Genomic DNA, 23638 nt, shown 5'->3' on the forward strand with positions numbered 1-23638 from the left:
CTCCTGGGTGCCCAAAGTGACCTGGTCACCACGCCAGCAGGCGACAACTTTCACACCAAGGTTCAACTCGAGTTCAACTCGAGTGACAGGATTGCACCCAAAAAAGGTCAAACAGGCTAGTAAGTTGTACCCTGCAGGCACGGTGACCAGGTGACTGGTGTACGCAGGAGCACGTGACCGCTTGTTCAACCATGTTCGATTGGGAATAAAGGAGGAACGCTGCGTCGCAGCCTTTTCGGACCAAAACCAATCGACTCAGCGTCCAAAAGACTACAACATATGGGCCAATCGCGGTCATCCGTGCTTTTATAAGAACGAAATGGCGCTTTTAGTGACATTTTGCATACAAATCCCCATCTAGTAGGGCGCAGTCACCCAGTTTCGGTGGAAGTGCGCGAGTTCGATTGGGATTCAAGTAGGAAGGGAGCGTCTCAGCTTCCTCGGACCACGACCATTCGACTCAGCACCCCGAAGACTACAACTGGTGAAATTTTAATTTTTGCCTTAACTTCCCCTTTAAGCCAGTCAGCCACGGCCGAAATCTCATCAGTGGTACCCCACACTCACGGCCGAAATCTCATCAGTGGTACCCCACACTCACGGCCGAAATCTCATCAGTGGTACCCCACACTCCCGGCCGAAATCTCATCAGTGGTACCCCACACTCCCGGGTGGTGCATCATTGTTGCTATAAGATACTCTGCTGCTGGATTGGGATTATCCCCAAGGTCAATCATATAATGGAAGCTAGCTGAAGCGCTTTCGTGCTTGGGAGCATGTTTCAAAAACCTGCTAAGTATATAGTACTCTTCCCCAGGGGGTCAATGTACTACATAGCAGATTGCCCGGGGGGGGGGGGGACAAATTCTGGGGGGGAAGCAGGCGCGTGCACCGTATGAGTTTTTTGGTGTCTGGAAACCACCTTTTTTCGGGCAATCTTGCCAAAAGAAAAGCGTGTAGTACTAGATTGGTTATCGATCCTGCAAACGTATCGATCGACGGGCAGTTTACAGTACAGTGACTATGTCCTTATTTCGAAGTGAGAGAGAGAGTTGCTTTGCATGCAGTTCGAAATACATTATTCTCTTTTTCTTCAGTGGAGAGTAGCCACGGAGGGATCGATCTCTAGCTCTGGTTCGCTCCTGGATTGGCGATGATGTTCAAGAAATCCGTTTTGTCTCGAAATTTGAGTCAAGCACGCGCGATGCAAGTCAGTTCAAGGATATGATTGACGATATCTCCTTCCAAACCGTTGACTTAAATCAAGATCGCCACAGCCTTTCGTTCTCGCTCATGTGCGCAGCAGAGATGTTCGTCAAAAACGTTGTCGACTGGAAGACGTAAAAATGTGCGTCCATGATCCACTTGCGCTGCTTCAGAACGAAGCGCTGCTCCGGCCGCGACTCAAGGACGCGGGGCTTCGCTTTTCTTCCGCGAGCTTCCATCGAAGCAAGGTCCATAACTCTCTATTGAAATCCTGTGGAACATTGCCAATACATGCTGAAAATTTCGTCATAAGAACAGAAAGAAAGATACGTCGAATGTAAGCAGTGTTTTGATGAAACGAACATGCCTGGAGTGGACTAGTGAAGTACCATAGTCTGATAGACATAGTGTTATAGACTGTAGTGTAGCCTGGGCGGCTAGGCCTATCACACTTTTACGGTCGTGTTCAATATGACAAACATGTACATTGACTTTTGCACCCTCTTTGCAAATACTTTTTGAAATGCTGGTATGTAAAAGGTAACCCGTTTTATCCTGCTATCGATTATACATGTACCAACATTTCCATGTAACCGGCATCGTCCCCTCCCTCCATTCCTCTTTATTCTTATTTCTGTCCTTTCTACCCCTGTACCTGGTTCCCTCTCAGACGCGTTTGTGCCGGCATGATCTGATGATAGCAGTCGGACGAGCCCCGCATCTCATCAGCACCAGTGTTCATTGGTGCCCTGCACCCCTGATCTTGAGTCCCCCCCCCTCCCTCCTTCCTAGCCGGCTGCCCTCGCCGTTATCTCCGACGGGATGTTCGGGGATGCGCATGTGCACAAAATTCATACATAATTATACAATGGGGCCCCAGAAAAAATATGACAACTCTAGAAACCCCCCTTTCAAGACTCGGTGCACGCCACTGGGAAGTCCGAACTGTACTATGTTACGCCGGTACTGACCACGGGTAAACACACACACACGCACACACCGATTGATCTATCATGCTGCCGGAATCCCTCATATATCTCATACTGTGGTACATATCCCTGGGAGAATTGCAAGGAACTAAATACGGCAAGCAAATCGAGGGACATTAGGTGCAAGCCTCGTTGTTCTAGTTGTCTAGACTGCACTGGGTTCTTGAAAATACTGAACCTCCACGTTGTATCTGTGTGGCATGTGGCATCTGTTGATCTCGTTTGAGTAGTAGTAGGCATGCACTGCATTATGTTTTGATGAAAGGTTCGATAGCTGATGAATGGGTTCATCATTTGGCTTCCTGTGTGGGTATTGCTTCTGTGGATTGGTTTGGAGCAATGTTCAGATAGTCCAGGCATCAGGCAAATTTATAATGGCGGTCCAAGCTAGTTGAATATCCGGATCACTTTTTCTCATCTGGTCTACACTCCATCCGCTTGCATCCGTAAGCAATGCAAACGCATTGTCCCTTGCACAGGCACGTGACTCCTGCAGGCAATTTTGGGAGAGCGTAAAGTGGCAGGACGGATATTCCCGTGAAGTTACAACATGATCTGAGTATAATCGTAGGACATCAAGTCTTGACACTACTTGTGACATGATCAATTCTGCTATGCTCTAATGCAGACTAGCAATAAGAGGCATTTGTCAGATACTAGTAACCATGAGGTACTGAGACGATTCTCTTTAGCAAACCACCCACTCCGCTATAAATGCTCAAATAATCTGTCATCTGCCTGCTCCAACTTGACTGTCCTCTTGACAAGTGAAAATCGCTGGCGTTGTCTGGGCCATAAACACCATTATTGGCATTAATCCAACGCCTCCCTTGCTCCTCATCTCTGCATCTCGTAACGATAGGTCTGGCACATCGAAATCTAAAACTAAAATACTTGGAGCTCTTATTTGTTCAAGCTATATTTTCAGAGCCAGGAAGTTGCAAATGGCAAGAAACCCAGCTTCTCTTCACCATTGGCATCACGAGCTATGATCATTATCAGTGAGCAACGTTACTAGAGGAAAGTCGCTGGAGTGAACAGAAAGCTTTCCAAGCAGCAACGTTTCTTTCTCAGCAAGAACAAATAAAAATGAAAGGAGCAACACCAAGGATTTGTCTATCCTTAACCCTTTCAGTGCCAAGGGGGTCAGAAAAATTCAAATTTTTCTGAGTTGAGCTGAACTCAAATTTTTCATAGCTCAGCTGTATATCCACGGATCTTTACAAACGATGGCTCTCTGGAAAGATATCATGGCCAGGCAGACAGCTGTGAAGAGAATATGCAGCGAAAATAGTCTTCCTCGCGAGGGCGCCTGAGCGAAGTCCGTTTTCTGCATTTTCGTAGCATCCGCACTTTCTCACGCGCGCGATCGATCGCAGTGCAGTCAACTTTCAACGCACGGAATTCGGACAAAGTTGGCCTGAAAGCCGCTGAAAATCTCGATGTTTTGATACCCAATACGCATGGGTTGCCGCGAAAGAAATAGAGAAACCCGCGATGCGCATACGTCATGTTTTCTACGGGCGACAATTGTTTGTCCGAGCGCGCGCGCTTCAAGCTTCGCCCTGGCGATATCTATCCTCACGGACACAAAACGATGTGATGAGTCGATAGCCAAGGTCTTCCTGAACACGTAGAGTGGTCGTTTGTAACTCTTCTGTGTGTAGAAGTGGAGATACGAATTTATTTGTACACACATACTCATGTTGGGCGACTAAAGTCGCCCGTGGCACTGAGAGGGTTAAGGTGGCTCACGCCTATTTCAAAAAAATTAACGATTGCTCTGAAAATTTGGTGGGCGGTTGCTCTTAGGTAGTGTATGCAAATGGCGAGTTAAAAAAACGGGGTCTCAATGCTAACTTTTGAGATATAGGCGATGACAATTTCACTAAATTGTCAAATTTGTACAGGATTTGTGATGTATAGCGGACGGGTATTTCATCAAGAACCTGATTTACAATCTTCCTCATTTTTTGGTTATTGAATGGACTAACTGTGTACATGCCAATGAGAAAATAAAAAACATATGCTTCAATGCTCAATTTCGCCATATAGGCGCAGAATGCCTTTTTGATAAGTTTGCTTTGCTACATGTACATGCACACCTACATATCCCATGTACATGTCCATATACATCTACTCTTCTCTACTAGCCCACCCAACCCTGCAATACACATTTACACCAGTGTACACACACATACCACACACAAACACACACACACACGCATACATGCAAACACACACACACGCATACATGCAAACACACACACACACACACACCTGTCCTGTCGAGCCACTACCACTAGGGTCACGTGGGCCCCGGAAGGGCAGCAGAGAGAGAGAGAGAGAAAGAGCACGCCACCCGGTGGCGCTCCAGACACACACGCACACACACGCACACACACACACACCCTTGGACCTTTGGAAAGCCCATCGCCGAAGGCGATGATAGCTATTAGGCGAGGCAGAACACACACACACACACGCGCACACACACACACACACACACACTACTACTACTACTGCTACTGTAGCATGGTTGCCCAAGGGCCACACCATTCCGAAAGAAGCCGGAGTCATTGTCAGGAGCAGAAACGGAGATGACGACTCAGGTCACTCTGTCGACGGAACTGACGGCTGCAGCGAGAACAGCGGACACAATATGACGCTCTGTCAGACTTGGTTGCCCGATGGCCACGGTCGCACATGTGACGTCTGAAACCAGGCACTGACTTGAATTGCCGATTGCATGTCAAACACAAGAGAGAAGCATGGACGCTGAGCGGAATAGATGATGCCGGCTCGGACACTTTCGATGGTTTCAGGGGCAAACAATGATGCACACGCAGGCCACCACGAGAGTGAAACCACCTTCTGCATGTACCACACTGCACAGCACCACGCTGATCCTGGATGGGGAGACTTTGCTCTGCGCCACATTTGTGCCTTGTTTGTCACCTGGCTGGCGAAACGACCGATGGCAGATAAGACAGTCCACCCGCCAGGCAGACCTATCTTGAGCAACCTCATACCAGGCCAGACAGACACACACACACACACACACACACACACACGCACAAACGTGCGTGTAAACAGTGACTAAACACACACACACAAGGCACACACATGATCGCACGCCTGCAGACCATCGCCCCAATGAAGATAAGATTACTACTTCCTTGCGTAAATATGTTTGAGATAGAGTGTCGCTCTTAGATGTGACTGATGCCATCAACCAATGTCAAGGAAAAAAATTCACGGTTCGCGTCAGACTCGGCTAGAGGCCGAGTTTTCCGCATCCGTAGGAACGCCATCATCCTTCAAGGATCAAGGCGCAGATGCAAGGAAAGAATGTGTTCAATCTTCTTCTGCACACGTAGAAATAGGTTTGGGCATTTTCGATGATTTAGAATGTACGTCGCGTGAATATGACAATGTGACAGAGGCAGCCACAATTTACTGATTACTGTGCATTGATCTAGCTATATACACTGCAAGTGCACTGTAAATATTGTGTTACATGCATGTAGTTGTGAAGGGAGACAGTATACATGTACATTCACCAATGACACACCTGTCAGACAGCAGGTTAGGGCTAGTCAAAGTTATGAAGGCACAATATGCGATAAAAGGCACAATTTTGCGATGTACTTGAGTTTGTGAATATATAGTGGACTTTGTGTTCACACATACTCTACCAAATTGCCATGCACACCATTGTAACACACACACACACACACACACACACACACACACACACACACACTTGAGCCTGGGGAGCATGATTGCTGTCAGCCAGTGTTGCTTTCAAATGCGTATTCTCGTCAGGAGTGATGTGAAACACATACTGGTAAATATCAATCTCTAAAAAATGCATCCTAAATAAAACGCTCAAGCACTGAGTCTAGTCAGAGTGATAAGACAATAAATTGAAGGAATTTCTCAACAAAAACTCAGTGTACCGCTGTGATCAAGCCGTGGCAATAACTATAGTAGAGTTCTTGGTGGACAGCGATTACCATAAAGAAATGGTGAGATACTACAGTAGTACCCTCTACTGACACAATGCAACTACGTTGTCCAGTACATGTTCGAATCAAAAATACTTTCGTACATTCGTGACCATTTCAATTTATATTCAAGGGTGACCTCCACAATCCACTGGCTTCAGAGTCGATTTATCATTATAGAACGGCCATTCTTGACAAAATAGTCAGACAAATTTTGCGAAGGATGGCGTTCTACTGTGGAAGGGACTCGCCAAGTCACTTGAACCAATTCAACGAAAATACAAAATACTCAGGTTTTACACATTCACGTACCCGTCTGTTCCGTCCCCCATTCCTTCCAAGACATCCACATAGACTCCAACGCTTTTATTCTACTCTTTTTCCGAAGCCGACCATGGGCATGGGCAGTGCCTGCTGGAAGGGACATCCCAACACTTCTCTGACAGGTGACAATTTCCACAAGTAAAAAATGCACCTCAAAAAAAGTAGCCAAGTGAAGGAGTGAAAAAAAAGAAGAAAAAAGCTCACACTCTAGACTCGAGTACGAGAGTTTCGTACTCAGGCCATCTGCTCGAGCTGGACCCTTCGAAACTGGAGGGCGCTACAAGCTCGCTACGCCAACTCTGCATGTCTTTTCTCGAACGTAGGATGCGCGAGAACCTGCGCAAAAGACGAGTTTAGAAATAGGCGCGAGCCACCTTAAATCCCGGTATAGGTACCCGGGTACCGCGGGTGTGTGTAGCCTCTGGCATGGCGTCGTACCGCTCAGATTCGCCCAAAACATGAGGAAATGTACGGTAGATCTGAATGCGTACGCATTTTGCGTACGGGGACGACTAGCCAGAGTTCATGCATTCAGAAAAGAAAAAGCCAGAGTTCATGCATGCACTGCAAACCAGGGAGTCGTAAAATACCGGTATTTTACGACTCCCTGCTGCAAACACCCGTGTGACGTCGGCCTATGGCCTAGCCCATGGCTCTCACTTGTACCAAGAGTAGATAAACAAGAGTGTGCAACTCCGGATCTCTCCTGCACAATCTGCAGATACTCCCGCCCACGGCGGAATTTTTTGTTTACGTCACCTTTTTTCAGAGAAACGCGGACTTTGCCGCAGAGCAGTGTGAGAGCACGTGCTGGGCACAGACCTTGTAGTGTAAAGCCCGGCCAAGTGCACGAGGGAAACCTCTCCAAAAGGCTCGCAGCGCGTGCGTCGTCGAAAAGATTACGTCAACAAAAAATTCCGCCGTGGGCCAACCAATCCGCGAGTTGCACACTCTTGTTTATCTACTCTTGATCTTGCTTGTACTTGTACTTTTCAGCCAGCTCACACGTCTTGTCGTGCACGCACACACGTACACGCGTGTCGAAATGTGTTTTTTTGCCGGGAAAGTCGGTAAAAATTAAGTGAGGGTCCTTCGCGATTTTTTTGCGTGGGCGCCCGGCGGCCATGCCGTTGCCATAGTATCAGGATTATATCGGCCATCTTCCTTCCATTTTTTTTGTAATCTGCCTGTACTGGCTGAGCTGTAGCGCCTTGCACTTTTTGCAGCTTGCTCGAGCTCCTCGCCCTCGCGTTTGTGCTTGCTACAGGATCTAGGGTCCCTGGCTTTTCTTTCTTTTGATCAAGGAACCTTCTTCAACATAGGTCTTTTTTTCTTTGGTGAAGACTTTACACCTTAGTGTACGAATTTATCTAACTAACTTGGTCGCGGAGCTGCTGGGAGAACAGGAGATACAGGTATGAAACGTTTGATGCCGCTTGAATCCCTGATATATCGGCGTGTGTTCATTCAGGAATTTGTAGCCGTTTGTTTTTGGAATGGAACTTCAAAATGTAGTGCTTGTCCGATGTTATTGTTGGAGAAGAGTTTACGGATGTTTGGTGACTCATCTTGCGTTATTCTTTTTGTAGAGCAGTGTTTTATGCCCTTGTGGCTATAAATATAATATCTGTTCATTGTCGTTGTGACCTTATTTTCAGGCATCTGGATTGCCCGTCCCCCCCCCCCCCCTCCGGCTCGCCCTGAGCAGCCTCTGCACTGATTGTAGTTTGGGTGCGAGTTCTTCGCGAGGCTCAAGCCATGGCGTCTCACCAGCCTAACAACCCAGCATACTCTATGCACTACCAAGCCGGAATGCAGCAGCAGCCACAACAGCAACAACAGCAGCAACCCCCACAGCAGCAGGCCCAGCAGCCACGAATGCCCTTGAAGCAATATACGGTGCCTGTTCCTCCACCCAACGCAGTGCCAGGCTATCAGCAGCCAGCAGGCGTTTATTCTACTGGTCAATATATTCCTCAACAGCCTCCGGTAAGACAATTGCTATTAATTTTTGGAGTAGATTGCCTTCATTCTGTTTTTTTTGCAGTTTTTGTTTGTTTGTTGAAAGTTTCAATTTAAAACTATTATCCTTTCTTGCCATGCTACATCTCTAAGACCTACATACGTGTCGTCCCTGTCTGTTGGGAATATCTGTGTTTTATGGGAGTTTGCTCCAAAGTGAATCGTTGTTTTGCTGGAGCCAAAATAAGTTATACCCATAAATAATATTTTGTTGCGTCACGCGAGGATCTGTAAATGTCATTCAATCTGTAGCATCAAATAGCTACATTTAGATGGTCTTGGCGTACACCTGTAGTACATCAGTAAAGTAGGAGTGTCTTGGATCAGAAAGGGCAATGTTACTTATCGCAATCGCCAATATGAAAGGCAAATTTGCTCGTATATCGGGCTTGGATACAACTTTGCTGTGTTCCTGTTAGGCCTAGACAGATCCTGCCGGCAATTCTTTCGGCAGAATATCGAAGAATTGAAAAAGCGGAAATTGCTGGCAAAGTCGGAGCAAAATATCGAGATGTTGGGTAAAATCATTGCCTGATACTTGGATTTCCTTGTTTCTTACCCGTTCAGCATGATACACTGCCCAGGACGAGATCATGTCACCGAAATATCACTGGGATTCACTGTGGATCGACATGATTTTGGAAGAACCCAGGGACATGTGTGTGAAAACCCGTGTTGAGGAACCGACCCTGCGATTTTTATGAAAGTGGATAAGATACACGTTTTCCGGAGCAAAATATCGGGTTTCTAGTGCCAGGCCTGGCAAAATATCGAAGATTTCGCATCAACATCTTGCGGCAAAATATCGAGGCGAGCAGAGCAGAATCTGTCTGGGCCTAGTTCCTGTGCCTGATTTGTGACGGCTGATTAATGGAACTTGGTATCCTGGCGTTGCTTTCCAACTCGCCGAAGATTGTGAAAATCGAGTGAAGGATGAGCCAAAATTGCAAGTCGACCAACGCTGTACATGCATGCGACTTTCGTCGTCCAGCATTGCAAGCTGCGTTCATTTCGGAGTATGGGGAGGGGTCCGGGTACGAAATGAACACTGCGTTCCTTGCCAAAAAAACTTTTTCAATGACCCCTTAGGCCGCGGTCACACTGAGGCGAAAATCAGCGTCTTCCACTACTGCGGCAAATAGGAAACAGCGGCTAATATTTCCCTATCGGTCATATTGCGCTTGCGTCCTGGTAGCCTGGTGCTCGCAGCGTTTTTTTCAATTTCTTGGCCTTTTTCCATCCGAAATTTGATGCTGAGAATGTGCTGTGCAGAGGGAAACGCTACCTCAGTAACCTCTCAGTTCGGGTTTTCCGCTGCAGCCACGATAGTCATGGCAACAGAAAACGCTGCGTTTTTTGATTTTTGTCTCAGTGTGACCGGGGCCTTAGCACGTGCATGCCTGATTGTCGAGGCCAGTTTCCTGTACTCCGATAAACTTGACATTACCACTTTTGCGCAACCTCCGAATCAACCGTGTTTCGTAGCCTTTTTCATGGTGCCCCGTCCATCGAACCCTATGACACTTTGTTATGCAAGCTGAAGCCAATACAGACTGTATGATGATTGAGCAGAGTGTAGCGGATTTTCGCTTAGGCTGCAGCCGCACTTAGGTACAAAATTGCACATACATGATATTCTGGTAGGAGTCAGCAAGGAAACAGGCTTGAAATCTAAAACGATCCAAAATGTTTCAGCAAGTCGAGCACCCCTGTATAAGCAGAATTCAGCGTTTATGTGAATGGTTATCGTAGTAGGGTTCTAAATATATTTCTGCACCAATTTAATTTGTCAACGTTGTGCAGAGCTACCCATGTCTTGTTATTGATGGGTGCACCCTTGCTGTTGTCCAATTTGTTCGACTTGCTGGGAACGACAGAACGAAACTCGGTACAGGGGTCTGGATGCGTCATCTATATTTTCGTATCAGGGGTACGATTTTCCCGCCACGTTCCATGTTGTCATGGCTATCCGGACGAAAACGTCACGTACGCTACGTTTTTGGGCGTGGTGTGAACGGTCCATTATGTGGGTTTGAAATCCTCATGTCCATTTTGCGAAGATTGAGAAAACGTTCATGCACAAAAGGTGCGAGTACATTTACAAGAAAAGCTGCTCGAAATGAAAAGAAGAACGAAGATAGAATTGGGAATACAAGACAAGCTGATTGAATGCCGTCCGTGGAGATGACTTTGCTCTGTATCCTGAGGTTGATCGTTCAAGATTTTTGAATTTTCTGCACAAAAATTCATTTTGGGCGTATACGTGGTACAGTGCAGCCGCAAGTTGGCATACACGCATTCTTTCACTAGAACGTGTACTGATTTTCTACTTAACCCTTTGAGGGTCCATCGTTCGGTTGAAAATATGCAATTGTAGTTCACTCCACCATTTCCACCATAACTTACGTTCTGTTTGCTTGATTTTGACAATCTAGGGCTCTTTGAAACGCTCTTTCCGCTGCCAAGAGAATGAGGCCACGCTCAACTCCATAGTTGCCACAAAGCCTGCTCCAGAGCGCAGAGAATCGCCAAAGGTCGGGCCTCGTGGTGAAAGAAATACTTCTAAATTTCGTCCCAAGGCCATTTTGCAGTCGTTTCTCGCACAGCTCTGGATTTTTTGCATCTCAATCAGTAGATTCTACGTCATTACGGCCGCACGTCATGAGCTGGCTGCACACCACGCCATCCACGGGAAATCCCCGAAGCACGCGACAAAAAAATTGATTTTGAGCAGTTTGAACAAATTAGTGCCGCGATCCAACTTTCGAGCGCCATATCTTTACCATCGTTTCTCCTATCGCAAAAGCGATTACACCATTGGAAAGCTTGGAGCTTCCTCTTCGATCTACATATTTCGATATTTGCAACAGGACTAAAAACAATGAAGTTACGACAGTTTTACGGTACGCACTACATATCGTTCGAATTCGAACGATGGACCCTCAAAGGGTTAAGCAGGATTCACAGAAGCTTTTTTGACCCTCAAAGGGTTAAGCAGGATTCACAGAAGCTTTTTTGCGATTCGAACTCGCGAAATGCCATTCACAGAAGAAGTCAGCCATGCGACAAAGTCTTGCTGATTTGGGTACGTCACCATGACATTCGCGCGGTTTGGTCACAGCACCAACGCATATGGCCGATTGGTTTGCAGGCCTGCCTGCGAATCATGAGGTCCCGAGTTCGAGACCCGTGCTGGCAGCAGGGAGCGTGTAAAAAGACTTTTTACGCGTGTTGAACTGCGCCGACACCCACGGTCAACTGGGTACTCACAGCTCGGAGTGAGGATAACAAGGATGCAGTTTACAGGGTTAGGCCCTCTTCAGACTAGGTACAAAACAGCCTATAAGTCACATTTACATAGAAGTTTCCAGGACAACAACAAGAATCTGGCGGGAAGCCTAAAAAGCTGCCCAATCCTTTCAGGCAGGGTGCGAACCCTTGTACAAGGCAACTTTCTGCATTTATCGTACTTTCACCAGGCAGTCATACAAACTTTGTACCCGGGTACGACTGTCCGCTGCTTTCACACATCCCAGGCCCATTGCGCAATTGCGTAGGGTGTACGTAGTCTGATGAGGGCCTTATGGGCCGTTACACGCCCGATTGGTTGAGAGACTCACCTCCTCTCCCCTGACTCACTTGTGAGGTCTGCATTCGCCACTGAGGTGTAAAGGCATAGTGGTGGCCTGCAGAAGCGAAGGCTGTAGCTTGTGTGTTTCTGAACATTCAAGTGATGCTAACGCAGATCCTGCGAATATTATATATTATTGGTACAACTTGTACACATTTATAGGCAACTCTTGAACCTTTGTACAACTTTGCTGTAGAAAAGGTCAAAATCGTACGCTCGTCGCATCGCACAAGTTGAGCCAAGCTCAACTTCTGCAATGGCCCAGTTGCGGCAGTTGCGTGGGGTGCGCGATGGCTGCGATTTGGGGGTTTCGCGGCAGTCGCATCGCGTGTCGCATCGCAAAAAAAGCTTCTGTGAATCCCGCTTTAGTGCGGCTGCATCCTTAAAATTTTACAGGAAAATGTCAGTATTAGATACCCTTTAGCAAACAACGGTAACGCTATTTTTTACGGTACTCGTACCTTGATCACCCATACAGCGTTGGAGCTGCAGCGTAAAAACGTTATGGGGCTGATTTATCGTTGTGACAAACGGTACACTTTTTGGCCCTATATTGCGTAGTGCGTACGGATTTCACCTTGTATCGCGTATATGGTGCCATAAATGATTGTACAGCGCGAAATAAAACCTATTCTCATGACAACAGTGTACAAAATAGCGTGCATCTTGCTAAAGGTCGAACCCGAATCACTGTATTTTTCCCCTTACGGTAATACCGTTGCAACATGTTTTTTGCTAAGGGTGTCTATTGTGAATTTCTCCTTGCAAAGTACATGGTATACGAGGCCAGCATTTCAAGGGACATGCTCAGCAGTAGAGTACTGTACAAGCAGAAATATTCGTCTAGAATTTAATTTCGTCTTTTTCGTCCAAGGAGCCTTTGGACTAAATTAAATGCCGGACGAATGTCGATTCGTCCTGCGATTCGTCCTGCTTTTCAATACACTTTTATGATCCATGGACGAAATTTACAACTGGACGAACTCCCTTTCCTTTGAGTTGGACGAAATTATTGACCGACGAAATTTTCTGCCTGTACAGTATGCCGTACTCTGTTCGTCGTAGCCAAATGTGTGCAATCCGCATTGATCTGTGCTTATAGAGGAATACCCGTGCCTTCGCAAATGGCGTATTGTCTTACCCCATTACGTACTACACGAGTTCCACTGTACGAAAAGTTGCGTTGTCTTTGTAACTTGCTATTTTTCAGATGGGGTTTCCAGGTACTCGTATGATGCAGCCAGGACAGCTTAGTCAACAGCAGCAACAACAACAGCAACAGGCTCAGCCACAGTATCGGATGCCAGTGAGTTATTTATTTATTTTGTACAGAGAGGGAGAAAAAGAGAAGCAACCCAGCATTCATGCTGCGTAGAAGTCTCTGCCCCTTGCAACGTTTTTTGTTGACATCACGAGTCTTTGGAGATTTCGTCCCACCGTTGGTTCACTGAATCGCATCACTATGAGAATTGTGTGCGTATTGTGAGCCTTTCATATAGTTTCATGAATATGGCAGAGAGCAAAATCCTTTTGGTCTATGGTTCAGGATGATGTCATCAGTGGTCGGTCCTATTCATTGCTTGAGTACATAACCCCCAAGAGCGTGCAACTCCCGCATACCCTGCTGTCCCGGCAGAATTTCAAGTTGACATTATTCTTATCATGCAATACTCCTCGCATGAGCGGTTTACTATGTTTGTTCGAGGTGTCAACGTATCACACATGTTTCCTTGAACTCATTTGTGCGGGATAAGATGTGGATTTGTCAGCCATTGGTCCAGGATACGTATGATACTACGTGTACAATGAGCGTTGCATCATAAAAATTACACCAATTCTGTCGGGCCAGCACCTAAAGTGGAGTAGCACACTCTTGGGGGTTATGTATTCTTGCTTGGGTTGATTGTCTCTTGAACCCAACAGTTTCCTCGTCCAGTAGTTGCCCACTTTTACTTGGCAACATGTACTATTATGCTTGTTGTAATAGATGTTGCCACTATCTGTATTCCAAACCTCCTGTCACCACTTTATGGATTATGGCAGGTGACTCTTCCCTCCCTAAGCAACCCACAATGAATTCATCCCAATGTGTTAAATTTATGCATGATTTATGGCTGCACTCTTCACACGAAAGCATGGACTGGTATTTTTTTGTTACTCTAAGCATGGCTGTTTTCTTGCAGTTATTGAAGTTAGAGCTGTCTTTCACCGAACTGATGGCTATGCTACTTGCAACTGTATTTGTTCTGCAAGAGCCGCTTCCCTCAGCCTGCGCAATTTGTCTTCGTTAGATTGCCACCAAACGCGGTCATCGGTAGTCAATATCCAGCGGTAAATCTGGTTGGGTTTGAGTTGTGTTCAAGAGTTGTGTTCGAGTCTTTTTTAAATCTCGTCTGATTTGCGGCTTTGATACTGGTTAAAGGAAACTTCTTAGCACTGCTCGTACATAGCAGTATTCATTCATAGCATCTATGTTGTAGCCACTGCTAGTGGTGTGGCACTCAAAATGAGTTGCCTGGGCACTGTCCCATGATTCACTTAGGTTGTGTGGTTTGCTTGGCATGTATGATGCTGGATTTGCTACTGTGCACCTATAGCCAGCTGGTCTTAAGGGTAGTCTGCTTAAATCCAAGCAGCAGTGTCAGATGAATTGTTACCATTAACTGTGCACTATCTGATTTCTGTTCTTTGGGTGATGCTTTGTCGACAGTTCCAACCTCAACAAGCCGTTTATGGGGCAAGCGTGCGACCCCCGGCACCCATGATGGGCACTGGGTACCAGCAGCCTTTGACACAAGCAATTCCTCCACAGTCTATGGCACCGCAGCCTCCAACAATGCAACAGCAGCAACAACAACAACCGCCACCGCCACAGATGAGCCAGCCGATATACAGTGCCCCAGGAGCAGCCAGTGCTGCACTTAACCAGACACCACCGAGTTCCACCACGTTGCCACCCGCTCAGTATGCGAACATGCAAGCTGTGCCTTTGCAACAACCAACTGCTGCAGTCGCTGCTGCCGCCGCTGCTGCTGCTGCTGAGCCTCATGCAGAGCAACATGCTCCCAATATGACGACGACACCTGGCTCCAGCGCATCGCGAACCAAGGTTACTCTAAAAGACCCAAATACTGGAGAGGATTTGTTCAGCGTGAGTTTACTTCTTTTTGTCTGTGTGCGTGTATGTGTGTGTTTGTCACATTATATCTTGCAATAAGGCCCGCGGGCTTTTTTCATCTTTTCGATCTGTGGGACTTTGTCACATGGGTGATGGCTAAGCTTTCTCGTTCAGCCAAATTATTGATAATGCTGGTTGGCCCCTTTCGAGTGTAATATCTTCGGAATGTGGCTGCGTAGATTACAATCCATTCTTAACCCTTTGGCGTCCATGGTTCGATTTCGAACCATGGGCATTTTGTTTGCATGTGGGCGCATTTTCGGTTCTCGGCCAAATCTTGACCAAATTCGACAATCGAAGGGTCTAGGTGGTAGAGAAAACAATCACCTATCGCCCCGAACAGGTCCGAAGTCTCTCCGATGAAGTTTTAGTGAGCGACGAGCGATCAATCGAGCATTTTGAATTTTTTGCCCTGCGTGCTGCGAGTCAGCAGTGCGTGAAAAAAGGGATTTTCCCAGCTTCACGACAGGCGGCACATGCCGGGACCGGCGCGGCGCGAAGTCACCGCAAGGTAAGCCTCTACTCGAAAAAATTTGAACAGGACCGAGCTAGATTCAGTGAAATGGCTGCAGGAGACCGATTTCGTCTCAGATCTGGAGCTGGACTCGCGTTTGGAGCGCGTTGTGGCGGACAATGAGTAGTGCTCTTGGCGAGTTTGGGCTCATTGTATTTCTCTCATCACGAGCTTTCTAACGAGCCCAAGATCTTCAAAATCGGTGAAGTAGAACCAAAGTTATGTTGGAAATTGAGTGCGCATTTTTGCGACTGCCACAAATTCTGCTGAAGCAAAACAGTTATGGACTCCAAAGGGTTAAAAAGATGGACTTCTAGCTTTTAGCAAGAGTACATAACCCCCCCAGAGTGTGCAACTCCACTATGGGTGCTGTCCCGACAGAATTTCAAGTTGACGTCATTTTGATGATGCAATGCGCACTGTACACGGATTATCAGACGAATCCGGAACCTGTGGTTGACCGAAGCCGATCGATCCTGTACAAATAGGTTGAAATTATTGCAAAGAAAAACGTGTGATGCGTTGACACCCGTACACATGTTGTAAATCACTGATGCAAGGAGCATTGCGTCATAAATAATGACGTCAACTTGAAATTCTGTCGGGACAACAGGGTATGTGGGAGTTGCACACTCTGGGGGGTTATGTACTCTTGCTTTTAGCCATAACTGGGTCAAACTCAAACTTTCAGTTTTTTAGCATTTTTTTGGCAATCCCCTATGAAATGCTCTTCCAATAATTTTTTCTGAAGTGCTGTTATATTTATCCGAAAAGCAAATCGTAACAAGAATAGGATTTCGGCCAGGTTTTTGCTTGAAGAGCACTGTATTGGGAAAATTTAGGCCGGCTCACTCTACTTGCAACAGAACATTGTGCGGTTCGAAACCCATTTGAGGTACCTTTTGGACCCCTTTTCAAGTTCCAAATTTCGCGGCGCTGCACCATGTACGAGAAAATCACGGAAAACGGGAGGGGAGCTCGCCAGAGCCAGGGCCCATCTTTTTATGAATGGACTGTAGTCAGAGTTGTTCGAGCTGACATGTGTCTTTGGTGTTACAATAGTTTAAACACCCCGCTTTCGTCACTACAAGCGATCAAGGCGATATCTCAAAAGGTAAACAGCTCACATGGGTATTTCAAATTTCCGGCGAGAAGCAGGAATATTCGCGTGGCCCATTCTTCAGTGTAGATCTTCTCGACTCGAGTTGGGTTCTCTGCACATGTAGTTTGTTCAAAGACAACAGCGAAGAACGATGTCTCTATCTCCCACATTCTTCTTGGTGTCAAGAATATCTTTTTCGTATGATTGGTGAACACACTCTTTCCCACCTTTATAATTTATGGCAAGGCAAACACTACAAAACAAGGCAAGGCACGTCGGTAACACTGCAAAACACAGAAACAGTAGGAAGGTGACAAGAGTTGCGCAAAGAATGTTTCGATCAAAAAGCAGATCTCATTTCGCCCTTTTTGGTGTGCATGTACGCATGCACGCCACGATTATTGTGCCTGCGGCTCCTTGGCTTGCTTGCACTTTACGCCCACGATTGTCCACTTTTCTCATTCACGGGTGAAACACCATAGCAACGATCCAGTGCGCGTGCATTTGCCTGTCGTGTGAATCGCCTAACAGTTATCACTATTTTTATCACTGTTGGCTTGCATCATCATCAGCTATCAGCAATAGGGACGTTTAGCAACGTGGAAGTTCGAAAGAAAATTCGAGTCTGGGAATGAGTACAGAAACAAAGCTCTAAACTTCAAAACTTGGACGCGAAGCTGCAGTGATTTGCGAACGTTGCTTTCTCTTTCCTCGGTACGCACTTGACGGCAAGGAATAGTAAGTTTACATCCCCTTGTGTGAGACTGGGCTGCATATACCGTACGGTACTATAGAACTTTAAGAGAAAAAGTCATTTCGCATTGCTAAACCTCACAAGTTTCCCTTTTTCGAAATATATTTTCGCGAAATATCGCCGCCACCAAATGTTCGAACTTTTGATTTGCTCAATGTCCCTAATTTTTCTTTTTTTCTTTTTTGACCGATGTACCTACTCCTGACTACGGTGAAACCTATCTAAGGCTGCATTCGATTGTCGAAACTGGATCCCGATCCCCGCCGACCAGATCACTTCGATCGGACGGATACAATCGAATGTGCACAACCGATAATCCGTTTCAAGGCCTTAGCAACCGCGTTGCTACAGCTCATCCCGTAGTATCTGTACGCGTTGTGGTAAACTCTTGACCTAGTGTACGCATATTGCGAGTTTTGAGTAGATACGAGTCGTACTATCGAAATGAATCCGTCGAATCCGTCTCTGGGAGGTGGGTTGACTGGATCCGAATCCGTGCTCTCGGGATCCGGATTCGTACAATCGAACATGCACAAATTTGGCGAATCCGGGTCCGGGGCTGATGGATTCGTACAATCGAACATGCCCTAAGGTGACCACTCAAGGGACGAGAAAAAGTGGTCACCTTGGCCGGGTGGTCTTCTATCCGGGTTCAGTGGGTCACGTGACTATATTCACAATATACGTGTACATGATGTGACATAATTATCATTTTGATCCGTGTATCACCCTGGACACACCTATGCACAACTCATGTGCCTGGGGCCTTGGGGCCTCAGACCTGTCAAGTGCATGCACCATGTACATATGCATCTGTGCAATGTGCACATATGTACATATAGCAGTGTGCAACGCGGTCGCGGGTGGGTGGTCGTCGGTCGCGTTGAGCGAGTGGTCGCCTTATCCGAGCTGTTTTGAATGTGAATGCGTTCGTGACAAGGAAAAGTGGTCGCCATTACAGGTTTTACTGTAGTTGAATCTGATTTCCTCTTTCTCTGATCTGTCTAATTATTTTGTTTATTTGTAGACTATGCCGAAAAAGTCGCAGCCTGGTGCCAGGGCACACACAACTCCGACTCGTGGGCAACCATCCCCGGCATCATCATCATCATCATCTGGCAAATCACCGCCATCAACCACTACGCCTCAGGGTCACAGTACTGTAAATCGTACTTCCAGTCTGAGCCATGAAGCACCTGTGTTCAAGCCTACCACTCGCACCATGTCAGCACAACCTAGCACCTCTGGAGCTGGTGCTGCGAAGCCAAGTGCTCTTGCTGATGGCAATGTTACCCCCAGCCGCCCCAAGTTGAACTTGGCTGCAAAGGAGTTCAAGCCTCCGGATGTTGCATTTGCATCAGCTACTAACTCTGACAACACTGTCGGTACAGAGGCACAGAGCTCGACCACTGCCTCTGCCTCTACTACAGCTGCTTCTGCTGTAACTGCTGTGACCACTACTACTGCTTCGTCGTCACTAGCACAGCCACAGTTGCCTGTTGAGGCCAAGTCTGAGCCAGAGGCATCTGGTACCAGCACGTCAGAGCCAGATTCATCAACGGCCAGCACTACTGCTGCGTCCACTGCAGCAAACTCAGCTGTAACTCACCCTCAGCACACAGCTGGTTCTGCTTCTCCCGTGGCAGCAGCAAAGACCCGGTCAAGGTCACCTTCGCCACCCGTCACTGTAACCAGTGGTGCACCTACTCAGGCCAGTCTGACATTTGAGGACCGCCAGGACCAACCGGAGTCGGACAATACTGCTAACCGGTCTTCCAGCTCACAGCTAGCAAGCGGTGAGGAACCTAACTAGTTTTCAAATGTCATTGTGTCATAAAAGTAGTGTTAGGTCATGGTAAAAATTATCTGTGATTCTCAAGTACGCGCGCACCAATTTTTGGCGGCGCACCGACGATTTTTTATATTTCTATGCATGCATATGCGCATATGCGCGCATTGGCCGGGGAAAGGCATGAATCAGGGAGTAGTAAAATACTGGTATTTTTCTACTCACTGGCCTTCATATTATGAACATGTGACCATGTACATACATTTGTATGTGTGACCCTATCTTTGGAAATAAAAAAAATTGGGGAAATAAAATAAAACAACGCTCGCTCGCACCGATTTTCACAGGCTCATGACCTGAAAATCAACTTTATTTTTTACCATGGCCTTACTTGCATGTTCATTGAAATGGCAAGATGCCGAGCCCACAGCTTTGCGTATGCTGACTGGCTTGGATGAGAGGAAAGATAGCAGGGAGGCAAACAAAATGGGATACGAAATTACACCAGGAGAAACAACAACGTAGCTGTGCAATATGTGCATGGTTGTACTAAGCATGGCAAATGTCCCGGGCCAATTTTGGATACAGTAGGTGGTACACGGAAGGGTCACGAAAGCATAGAATAATACTCTGTGACTGTTTAGTGAACAGGACAACGCCTCGACTATAACACTCTATCACTACTTCAGGAGAAAATTGAAATGCCACAGGTGCAGTGCGTGATATCAAAAACAGAATATTAATGCCAAAAGCAAAATGCACTTTGCCAGTCCAATTATCATTGAGGAATTGTGTGTTGCTCCCTACGTGGGAGTAACACAGTACATCTGATCAAGCCAAAGTCTGTTGACGGCTGCATCTGATCAGAACTACTTCCATAGTGATCAACTGTAATTTCTGGTTTTTGATTTCTCCATTTTAGGAACACCTGGCAGTGAAAAGGCAAGCGAAGACAAGGTATGTGGTGTTTCCCTTCACTTTTCTACACCTCCAAGGGGTCTTGGTTGTAGCTTCTGAAATACAGTATCGGGATGAATTCCGATCATGAAGGTAGCTCGAACAACCTTGGGGGTGGAACAACTTTACGAAAGAAGTGCTCTATTTTCCCTTGTACTAAAGTTGCCCAAGAGCTCCAGAAATAACCCTTTGTTATACAGGTTGTGCCTAATGAAATTTCGTTGTGTTTGACAGATTACGCAACCACGAAAAAAGGCGACAAAAATCCGTTTATTCGGAGGTTGCGCTAAAGTGGTAACGTCAAGTTTGTCGACAATTTCCTTGTGACCACATCACATTCTTGTCCGGTGACTTGAATATCTCTCAAAAGGAGGAACTTCTTTTCGCATGATTGAAGAACACACTCTTTTTCCCATCTTTATCATTTGTTAGCTTTCTAGAGGAACTTACAAGATAGAAAATTGCACTTCTTCTGTAAAGTTGTTCCACCTTCAACAACTGCTTGAGCTTATTACTCCACTGCTCGCTAAAGCGGGCTGGATACGTACAACGAGAACACTCCACCACCTTATGTGAGTTTTCGTTGTCGAACACCTTAGAAAGGGTATCACGAGTTACACATTCTTAAAGATCTTTATTTTTTCACAACAGGCATCACTAGCACATCATGGGCTCTGTCCTACACCTTCTTTTGTGTGGCGAATCATCACGGTCATCCAAGTCGACACCACCATCACTCACATTGAAGTTGTCACTGGTGTCAGCACCGTCACTGCTATTGCGCAGTGTGTGCATGCCAATACAATTCCACTGTTCAAGAGACGGTTTTTTGTTAAATATTTTGACCTGCCCCTGGATGGGGGGGGGGGGGGGGCTTATTCAAGGGAGGGTCTCGAGGTACGCGAGTGCAGTATCTGTGCCTGAGAACAACTAAGAACAGAGAAAACAGTATTTGTGTGTTTCTCCCTACATGGGAGCCGCGCTTTACCTGTCGACTTGACTCACTCACGACTGCCATCCACAGCACGGAAAGTTTTTTTAATGGCCAATATCTACCGTGGACACCGAAACTTCTGTCAAGTGTGTGCCTTTGTGCAACTTCTCTTCTGTCTGTGCTCTTCATTTTCTTCAGACTGATGATCAGGCCTTTGCCACTGCTTCAGCTTCGAAGCCTGGTAGTGCTGCCAATGCTGGTTCTGCTGAGAAACCCAGCAATCCTCCTACTAGGGATGGCTCCGCAGAGTCGTCTCCTTCTTCATCTCGCAAGAAGCCCAGCATTGAATACAATGATCCTAGTGAGTATACTGTCACACCGTAAAAGGCACATATGGTTTAAACCGCATGTATGCACAAGATCTAGAAAATATGCAATCGCTCAATTTCAGCTAGCACTGGGCATAAGTCAGCAGTTGGTGAAATGACATTTATATGTACAATCGAAACCAGAATCACTTTTCACCCAAGTCTGGCATCGAATGCCCGGTAGATGTATGTGGTGTGAAGCTTGACATGCATCCCTGCATATTGTTGTCCGCAAGCAGAAAAAAAGAACCTGACCGACCTTATAGCAGCTGAGCGAAGGGACTCAAAACAAGACCCACGAGGAATTAGGGTGTGTTTGTCTGGGTGGATGCGAGCAAGCACTTGGAGCAGTCAATTCCTCTGTAAACGTGGCGGTGCACGCAGAGCAATTTCTTTAATGTTGACATGGACATCATGGCACTTAATTTTCATTTTGAACAGACTACTCATATGTGCGCACGTACACACTCGCTTGTGTGCATACACACGTCTATTTTCATTTAAAACTCCCGTCTGAATCTCAAAGCGAAAGATGGCAAGAGAAAAACGAAACTGCCCTGCCTGCTCGACTTAGGGTGCGTTCTTATATTCTCTAGCTTCTCGGAGAAGAAGCAACTGGTGTAATTTAAGAACGTGTCTCGAAGTATTTGGAGGTATTTTGCACATGTCAAGCAACATGAAGCACCAAAGTGGGGTGACCCCTTTGGTGCTTCATGTTGCTTGACATGTGCTGTGCGTATGCGAAAAGGGAAATGCGTACTCTCATGATCAACATGTGGCTTTTAGCCGTAGTTCGCATGCGCTGATCCCAAACCGCAGGAATCTCCAAGTTTCAACCACCTCTGAAGCTTGGAGAGCTTTGGGGAGCCTCCTAAAATTCAGAGAGGATATCAGAACAGCTCTCCAACTTTTCGGAGTCTCCAACTTTTCCGAGAGGATTTAAGAATGCACCCTAAAGCTGTGTTCACAACTGGCGCGTGTACGCGTGAAACCACGCGTTTGTGCGTATTTTTGCTAGTGTTGAAACGAGCGTATCTATAACAAACGAGCGATCGGTTCCACTAACGAGCAAGCTATCGAGCGAGCTAACGAGTTTCATTGATGTGGCAAATATGTTTTTTTGAATATATTTTTTCTAAGTTAGATGTTTTTCAGCTGGTACAAATCATCACCACCGGCATTTGGGATTGCTGCTGCTTCACTTTGGACTGCTGTTTGGTGTCGAGATGTCTTTTCAGCGCCGTCGTTGAGTAGCCTTTGTAAGAATAGACCGTTTTGCAAAGATTGCAAGTAGCCCTGGTCTTCGCTGCATCGCGGGAGAAAACTTCCAAACGACTGAGCGTAACTTTCACTCGAATGGAGAGGTGACCGAAGCATATCCTGCGACAGGTCAGCAGATGCGGAACAAGACATCAGTAGAGTCCACCAAAGCTGCAACGACAACTGAAACAACTCATATGTCGTGCAGGCATACAGTCACCGTAACTGCGAGTGATTTTCACTTTGCGCGGGACTGGACTCTCGATTGACTAGGGAGTCGTAAAATATTTTACGACTCCCCAGTCGACATGTACTGCCATGTGTACGGAGTACGGTGTACGGTGTACGGTGTTCGTTAGTGCAAACGAGCTGGCCGCACAAACGAGCCGAGTTTCTGGCGAGCGAGCTAACGAGTATCCGGTGAGATCGTTTCAACACTATTTTTGCTGGCTTTTGGGGCGCCATGCGTACGGAAACGCGCCGAAATGGAAATTGCAACATGTTGGAATTTTCAGCGCGTATCAGGCCCATACCAGCAGCATACATGCCAGTCACTTTGACTGGCGGAGTCAACAAATTAGTACTCGAAGGTGTCGCACG

General features: G+C 46.6%; 1 protein-coding gene across 2 annotated transcripts in view; it reads left to right on the forward strand.

The window, feature by feature from the left end:
* The first annotated feature begins 7751 nt into the window (after positions 1-7751).
* Positions 7752-23638, forward strand: part of LOC135822096 (eukaryotic translation initiation factor 4 gamma 3-like) — a 36603-nt gene continuing 20716 nt past the window's right edge. For both annotated transcript variants that reach the window (XM_065334916.1, XM_065334917.1), the window contains exons 1-7: positions 7752-7944; positions 8188-8518; positions 13393-13488; positions 14893-15333; positions 18758-19526; positions 20442-20476; positions 21609-21771. In XM_065334916.1, coding sequence (XP_065190988.1) covers positions 8288-8518; positions 13393-13488; positions 14893-15333; positions 18758-19526; positions 20442-20476; positions 21609-21771 — 1735 coding nt within the window. In that variant the 5' untranslated portion in view covers positions 7752-7944; positions 8188-8287. The remainder of the gene's footprint in view (positions 7945-8187; positions 8519-13392; positions 13489-14892; positions 15334-18757; positions 19527-20441; positions 20477-21608; positions 21772-23638) is intronic.

The sequence above is a fragment of the Sycon ciliatum genome, chromosome 1, assembly GCF_964019385.1.
Source record: "Sycon ciliatum chromosome 1, ocSycCili1.1, whole genome shotgun sequence".
Lineage (NCBI taxonomy): Eukaryota > Metazoa > Porifera > Calcarea > Leucosolenida > Sycettidae > Sycon > Sycon ciliatum.